The 7,917-nt window shown below is 40.8% G+C and overlaps 1 protein-coding gene across 1 annotated transcript in view; it reads left to right on the top strand.

The window, feature by feature from the left end:
• The first annotated feature begins 2,993 nt into the window (after positions 1 to 2,993).
• The window catches only part of CDC5L (cell division cycle 5 like), a 34,651-nt gene continuing 29,727 nt past the window's right edge, over positions 2,994 to 7,917 (top strand). The window contains exons 1-5 of the mRNA XM_026844926.1: positions 2,994 to 3,093; positions 4,015 to 4,176; positions 5,018 to 5,145; positions 5,980 to 6,079; positions 6,329 to 6,547. Coding sequence (XP_026700727.1) covers positions 3,014 to 3,093; positions 4,015 to 4,176; positions 5,018 to 5,145; positions 5,980 to 6,079; positions 6,329 to 6,547 — 689 coding nt within the window. The 5' untranslated portion in view covers positions 2,994 to 3,013. The remainder of the gene's footprint in view (positions 3,094 to 4,014; positions 4,177 to 5,017; positions 5,146 to 5,979; positions 6,080 to 6,328; positions 6,548 to 7,917) is intronic.

Raw genomic sequence — 7,917 nt, forward strand, 5'->3', positions numbered from 1 at the left:
ATTGTAAGGGGGGGGGGGATTGGGGTCTTCCAGGGCCTTTCGTAACGGGGGATGTGGAAGGTTAGGCGTCTCTAGGCGTTGTGACTTTGGTGGGCTTGACTTCTTAGCAACCTGGACCTTCCTGGTTTAGGCCAACTTTATGAGTTTCAATAAGGCCAAATGCCGGGGGCTGCCCTTGGGCCACAACAACCCCCAGCAGCGCTACAGGCTTGGGGAGGAGTGGCTGGAGAGCTGCCAGTCAGAGAGGGACCTGGGGGGTGACTGACAGCCGGCTGAACAGGAGCCAGCACTGTGCCCAGGGGGCCAAGAAGGCCAATGGCATCCCGGCTTGTGTCAGCACTAGCGTGGCCAGCAGGGACAGGGAAGGGATCTGACCCCTGTACTCGGCACTGGTGAGGCCACCCCTCGATTCCTCTGTTCAGTTTTGGGCCCCTCACCCCAAAAAGTCCATTGAATGACTCGAGCGTGTCCAGAGAAGGACAATGGAGCTGGTGCAGGGTCTGGAGCACAGGTCTGCTGGGGAGCGGCTGAGGGAACTGGGGGGGTTTAGTCTGGAGAAGAGGAGGCTGAGGGGAGATCTCCTGGCCCTCTACAGCTCCCTGAAAGGAGGGTGCAGAGAACTGGGTATGAGTCTCTTTAACCAAGTAACAAGCAATAGGACAAGAGGGAATGGCCTCGAGTTGCACCAGGGAAGGTTTGGACTAGATATTAGGAACCATTTCTTTCCAGAAAGGGTTGTTGGATGTTGGAATGGGCTGCCCAGGGAGGTGGTGGAGTCCCCATCCCTGGAGGGGTTGAAGAGTCGGGTCGACATAGCACTGAGGGATCTGGTGTAGTTGGGAACTGTTAATGTTGGGTTGATGGTTGGACTGGATGATCTTCAAGGTGTTTTCCAACCTAGACAATACTGTGATTCCTCCTCACCCCCTGCCCTAGTGGGTAGAGGTTAGATCAGTGTTGTTTCTCCTGAAGGCTGTGTGCTGGGGAGGACTGGGAGTTCAACTGTGAGTGTGTCCTGTCTATGTCCACTGGAGAAACCACACCTAAAGCAGCTAGAGGGGTTGCATGGGCCATGCTGTCCTTGGGGACGTCCTTTTTGTAGGCTGAAATGTGTCTTATACTGCACAGTCAGGGTTTTTATTCTCTAGGGCTCTGAGGCAGCTTGAATCTCTTGTCTTTGAAGGCCCTTCCAATTGGTGAAGATGGGTATGGGCTCTTTATCTGCAGCCTGGTGTGTTTTGTACACAGAAATTTTATGCTGTTCAAAAGCAGAAAAAAAAACCCACCCCTGTCTCACGTTTTCACCAGCACATGCTTTCAGGACTGCAGGTGATTGTGAAAAGGAAAATAATAACAGGAAATCAAGGATGTTTTGTTAGGTGGCATCTTTAAAGTAAAAGGAGGTAGGTACCCAACACTCTTAAATCCAGAACTCTACCTCCGTATGCTGTGAACACTAGGTACGTGCTTCCAAAAAGCAGTGAGAAAAATTAATGGAAGATAAATATACTGTGCGCTGGGAAATGTACTGCATGTGCTTTTAACCTCTTGTGACATACCAGCTAGGTGCCAGGAGGAACCTGAATTTCAGATCAGCAGAGGATAGGAAGGATCACTGTGTGCTGACCCCATTCTTACTGCCTTCCATAATTGACTAATTTTAGTGACTGTTGAGAAAAACAGCAGTGGGTTAAATAGATAATTGTTTTACCATTTTTTTGTGTACCATAGATGAAATGACTTACCTTGATGCTATTTTTTTTATTAATATTTTGATTTTACATAAAACATAAAAATTACAGAAAGTGGAACCACTTGATATCAGGTCATTAGGAAAATGACAGATTGCTTACAAAAAGGCCTGCTAATGTCATCAGTATGGCTACTCCATGCCACGTAACACCAAGTAAATTTTAAAAAACAAGAGGGGATTTATTATTTACTTCTTAATAGAAATTACATCCATTGTTTTCCGTAGCAGCTCAAGGCAGAGCTGGGCAGCAGCTTATGGTTAAAGCTGCTCTGTGCTCTGAGACATCTCTGTGCTAGACAGTATCTTCCCATGGTGACTGGCATCTGCACAGCACAGCTGAACACATTCTGAACACAAGTGCTTACTGGATACAGAAGAGGAACATCTGTGGTTCACAAGGCTGTAAGGATAGCTTTGATGTGTTTGAAATACCACTGCCTGACTTGTGAAAAAATCAGAAATAATGAACCCATATATCTGGGGGGAGGGGAGAGGAAGATTGATGGATGGATTGACAGACAATTGGTAGGACTTCTAGCTTTCTATCAAGTGTCAGTTCCTATTTTGATGTATATGAACAACCTGGCTCCCAAGCTGAGTCCATTACATTTTAATTCTTTTTCCCCCAGTTTTTAAGCTTTGAGATCAGCACTTTTGGATGTTACATTTTGAACATTAAAGTGATTTATTTTAAGATTTACATGTAAAAGAGAAACTTACTATAAAGTTCCTTTATTTTTGTGATACTTTTTTTTTAACAGAATATTCCATTGATAGGTAAATATTTCATTTGCATTAAAATATGAAAAAAAGAAAAGATAATTTTATAGCATTATTTAAAATAAGACACCCAAAGGTATCTATCTTTTTTTTTTTTTTTCAAATGTGTCATTACCAGACAAACACTTTATTGGTGTCCTTCACTGAAGAGATAGTCTTTAAAAATGTGCATTAGAGCGCGTTGAAAGTAATTGTTTTGGAAATTCTGTCAAGTCTCTGAAGTTGGCCTAAATAATCATCATGTGTCTTTTCATTTAATCTTCATAGATTTCATTGGCCTTTGAAATACAAATCCCTACTCATCTTGAGAATAAACATGGAAAAGAAGCATCAGTGCTATGCTGTTTTCACTGGTTCAGCCCATTATGTGAAATCCACCATCTTTTCCTCTGCCTGAGCTCAGACTTTCTGTTTTGCAAGTGCTTGTGATCCATAACAGTATTTCTTTTTTTTTAGGATGAAATTCTGAAAGCGGCTGTGATGAAATATGGCAAAAACCAGTGGTCTCGTATTGCTTCTTTATTGCATAGAAAATCAGCAAAGCAGTGCAAAGCCAGATGGTAAGAGAGAAAAATCATGTCTGCGAGTATGAGCTTCATAATTAGTGTTAATTTAGAAATGACCACAGATTAATTTATGTCTGCAGAAGAATGGTAGTTTTAAGATTGTTTGATTTCTGCTATAGCAGATATTTCGAGTTCTTACTTCTTGAAAAGAATTGAACAAAAGTAAACAAATGATCTCTTTGGCAGTGACTGCAGTGTTTTCAAATGCAGGATCACGTAGATTGTGTACCTGATTTTTTTTTCCTTGTATTTACACGTTTTTAAATCAGTGAGTATTACCAAGGAAGTAAAATTGTAAAGTATTAATGTCTCTTACAGATAATTTTCTAACTTTTCATAATGAGAGTTTGGGTTGAGGGTAAATGTTTAGAAATTTCTCATTGTAATTTCATTTTATATGAAGAAATTGCTTAAAACTAATGCAAATACATGCAGTGTTAATCTATTAGAGAATCAGACTTAGTTCCTTGAGTACTGCACATATTTATTGGAATACTTCTGTATAAAAGCAACAGTACTGGTACGGCTAGAGATTAATAAGATAACTGTTGAAGGATCCAGAACAAACAAATCTACTATTTCTGGTATCTCTATTTGTTGTGATTTTTACTTTTCTTTTTCGGGATTAATTTTGTGACTCCTTCCTTTGCCGGAATAGAGATGGGGAAAGGGAGAAGAGGCAATATCTATATGAAAAGTGGTGGATAAATAATAAATTTTATAGCTCAAATACATACATCATAAAAATACTCCGCAGTAACATCCTTTTGCACAGAAAAAACTTGTGTGAAATTTGCATGACAGGATTTTGAAATCTCATTGTGATGATTTGCATAAACACTGTTCTGAATTAATTCAAGACAAATCAATGGATAGCTTGGATCTGTCGTCCTTAATTTTTTCACTTTTTAACAGGTATGAATGGCTAGACCCGAGCATCAAAAAGACAGAGTGGTCGCGGGAAGAGGAGGAGAAACTGTTGCACCTGGCCAAGCTCATGCCAACCCAGTGGAGAACCATTGCACCCATTATTGGGAGAACTGCTGCACAGTGTTTGGAACATTACGAATTTCTGCTGTGAGTTACTGTTTTGCTAGAGGTGCATACCAGGAAAATCTTCAGAGTTTGTTGTAGTGATTCTCTTCTCCCATGGTACTGAAGTATGGTGGTTTCAAGTTGACCAAGTCTTTTTGTAAGCAAATTTTTGAGGATGATTTCTTTTCAGTCGATGTGTCTAGCTTGCAAGAAGCAGCTTCTGGGACCTGGAGAGCAGGCTTGAGTAGAGATAGATGTATATTTTCTTGCTTCTGGTTGTTCTGGCTGGAGGAGTATCAGGACTTATGCTTTTTATAGGCTTCCATTTCCAGTTTATTTGGGTGGTTTTTGACTGGCTGATCGGCATGAGTGAGGGTGTGACAGAGAGGAAAAAAGACACACATAAAACACATGTTGTTGACATGGCTGAATATGCAGCTGTCAACTCTGTTTGCTACAGAGGGTTTCTTTAGGCCATGAGAAGGAAAGCACTGTTTTCCCTGTGAGCTCTCTTAATTCTGGTGTGATTGGTTGAGTATAAAAGCATAATGGGAAACCACACTGCTTGAATTCTTGTCCTTACTGTTTAAAAGATTACCAGGAGAGATCTCTACTGACAAAGCTAATAGTACTGTATTTTATATAATATTTTATTGTTGTAATGTAGTACTATGTTGGCTTCTTTCTCATCTGATTTAAGATTATGTAATTGTACAATGTTCATGAATCTTTTCTGCGTAATTATAGAACAAGTTTAATGTATGGTACATAATGCAAGGTTACTTTTTTTTGATCGGTCTTTGGGGACATTTTAAGTGATGGCTATTATGAGCCTAGGGGAGAACAAAGAGTGATTTGTAACATATATACAATGTGTTTTTAGAGACAAAGCTGCTCAGAGAGACAATGAGGAAGAAACTGCTGATGATCCTCGGAAACTTAAACCTGGAGAAATTGATCCAAATCCAGAAACCAAACCAGCCAGGCCAGATCCTATTGACATGGATGAAGGTAAGATAGGAGTTTGTTTATCATTTTTGACAGAAATCTGATCTCTGTTTTTTCTTCTTTATATAGTCTCTGTACCCTGGGTTTCTTTTTTTTTTTTTTTTTTTTTCCTCCACCCCCTGATAATTTTTTCTTTACAGTTTTTGTCTTATTTTTGTATTTGGCCAGTCAGTTACACTTTTCCAGTTTTCTTCTCCTTTTCTGGGTGTGTTTTCTGCTCTCTAAACTGTCTTCATCATCTCTTGCCGTGACTGATTGTTCTGTGCTTTGGCAACTGCTCTGCTTGGTATTTGTATCTTCATCTTTTCTCATCAGCTCATATTTCCCAGGTCAATCCATGCTGAAGTGCAGGACTACCAGACTTTTTTACCTTGCACATAGCAATATTTTGAACTAAAAAATGAACATTGCTGAAATTCTGTGAATGGACTAACAGTGGTTTTGAACAGTCACAGGTTCACACACAAAAGCACTCTTGGATCTGGATGTAAATGAAATGAACAAATTCTCTAATCTAGTACTCGAAGATGAAGATGTAAATGAAATTATAATTTCATTAGTGTCATCAGTTTGCCTCTTATGTAAATATTTTGATTTGCTGTAGATACCAGTTTTCAACATTAGGCACTTTTTTCTTAAAATCTTCATTCCATCTGGCCAATGATTTAGAAAATACAGTGGAGCAACTTGAAGAAAACTAGTATAGCAATCATGCAGAATGCCTGTGAAAACATTGATTCATTCAGCTTTTAAAGATTCCTTTCTGATCTTCAAGTTACTTTTTCCGTTACATTTTTTCGTGCAAATTCAAAGCTGTACTTCTCTGTACTATTCTAGATGAACTTGAAATGCTGTCTGAAGCTAGAGCTCGTTTGGCTAATACACAGGGAAAGAAGGCCAAAAGAAAAGCAAGAGAGAAGCAGCTGGAAGAAGCCAGGTAAATTTATGCTTAGCTTCATATACTGGGGACTGGTTTTCTTGGCTCTGGAGCATTTACAGTGCATAAAGTCAGGTGCAGCCTTAAGTCATTGCAGAATCACACTTTCTGATAGTCATTTGTGATAGCTTGTTTAAATATGTGCAGCCCTATCTCAGCAGCAACTGATTAAAGTAGTACTAGGTCTGAGGGTTTAGGAGCCACCTAGAGGTATGCACTTTAAATCACGTAGTGTTACTGGTTTTGTAGGCGGCTTGCTGCTCTCCAGAAAAGACGAGAACTTCGGGCTGCTGGAATTGAGATCCAGAAGAAAAGAAAAAAGAAGAGAGGTGTGGATTATAATGCAGAAATTCCATTTGAAAAGAAGCCTGCCCCTGGTTTTTATGATACCTCAGAGGAAAACTACCAGTCCCTGGATGCAGATTTCAGGAAGCTACGTCAGCAAGACCTGGATGGAGAATTAAGATCGTAAGTGTGTGCTGTACTAAGGAGGGAACAGTATGTCTGAAAAAAAAAATCCATATATATGTGTTAAGTCTTGGAAATGTCTGAAATATCATGTGCACAGGAGTTGTATTTTCCGTGGGACAGGTACTAGTGCAGGTTGCTTCTGCCTTTCAGTCTCCTGTTTTTTTTATCTTTCTAAAAGGTTTGTCTGACCTTTTTTTCTGTGAGAATAAAGTTCCTCATGCCCATTCTTTAAATGGAAATCTTGGGTTTTGAGGTTCATTTTCTTTTAGCAGTAGGTTTACTTGTGTATTTGTAATGCTTTCTCCAAGTCATAACATTATTAAGCTTACAGCGGTGATTTTACATGTCATAGTATTACTTTTGATGGAATTGTTCTAAAGTAGCATCTCCTTAAATGCTTAATTTCTCTCAGGCCTTGCATGAGGGTTCACTGCATCCTTACCTTGTTATAAGGGACTGCAAGTTTTGGTAGCTCCCAAGAGCTCATCAGACCAGTCGAGAACAATCTCTTCCAGGCAAGTACAACCAGTGTTACTCTCATTACTGGTTTAGTTCTTTCAATTTGCCTTCTTTGCTGTCTTTTCTCGCAACAGCCCCAGAGCACAAATAGTCAAGCAATAAACAAAATAGGAATGCTATCTCCTCTCACTCTGTAAGATGGCCATCAGCACCTGTGCTGGCTCTGGCTGGGGTGATGTTAACTTTCCTCACAGCAGCTTGCCTGGTGCTGTGTTTTAGATTTGTAACTAAACAGTGTTAGTAACTCACAAGACAGTCATTTGGTACAGAGAGACCCTGTCCATCATTTGGATCAGACTCCTCTGGGGAGTTTGGGTCAGCTGTCCCAGCTGTGTCCCCTCCCAACCTCCTGCCCACCTCCAGTCTACTCCATAGGGAGAAAAGGTGAGAAACATGAAGGCCTTGATGTCATGCAAACACTGCTCAGACAAAATACTGGTGCATTATCAATGGTCCTTTGGGCACAAATACAACAATATTTCCTCAGCCCTGCTCTGTAACAGCCTTCCCCCTGCCCTGCATGCTCTCAGACCTCCCCCTCCCCTCCTGAGCATCACGCCCGAAGGTAACATGGTTTCTGTGGCTAGATCACAAGCATCTCTTATTTCTGTGTGATAAAGGAACAGCTGGAGGAATGGAGAGCTGCGAGCCCCCCACTGCCTGGTTTATGGGTGACCTTATCTTTTTGTTTTGTTACAGAGTCACAGAATCATCTAGGTTGGAAAAGACCTTGAAGATCCTCCAGCCCAACCACTGACTTCACACCGACTGTTCTCAACTCTACCAGATCTCTCCGCGCTGGGTCAGCCTGACTCTTAAACACCTCCAGGGATGGGGACTCCCCCCCC

The sequence above is a fragment of the Athene cunicularia genome, assembly GCF_003259725.1.
Source record: "Athene cunicularia isolate RWA chromosome 3 unlocalized genomic scaffold, athCun1 chr3_part1, whole genome shotgun sequence".
Taxonomy (NCBI): domain Eukaryota; kingdom Metazoa; phylum Chordata; class Aves; order Strigiformes; family Strigidae; genus Athene; species Athene cunicularia.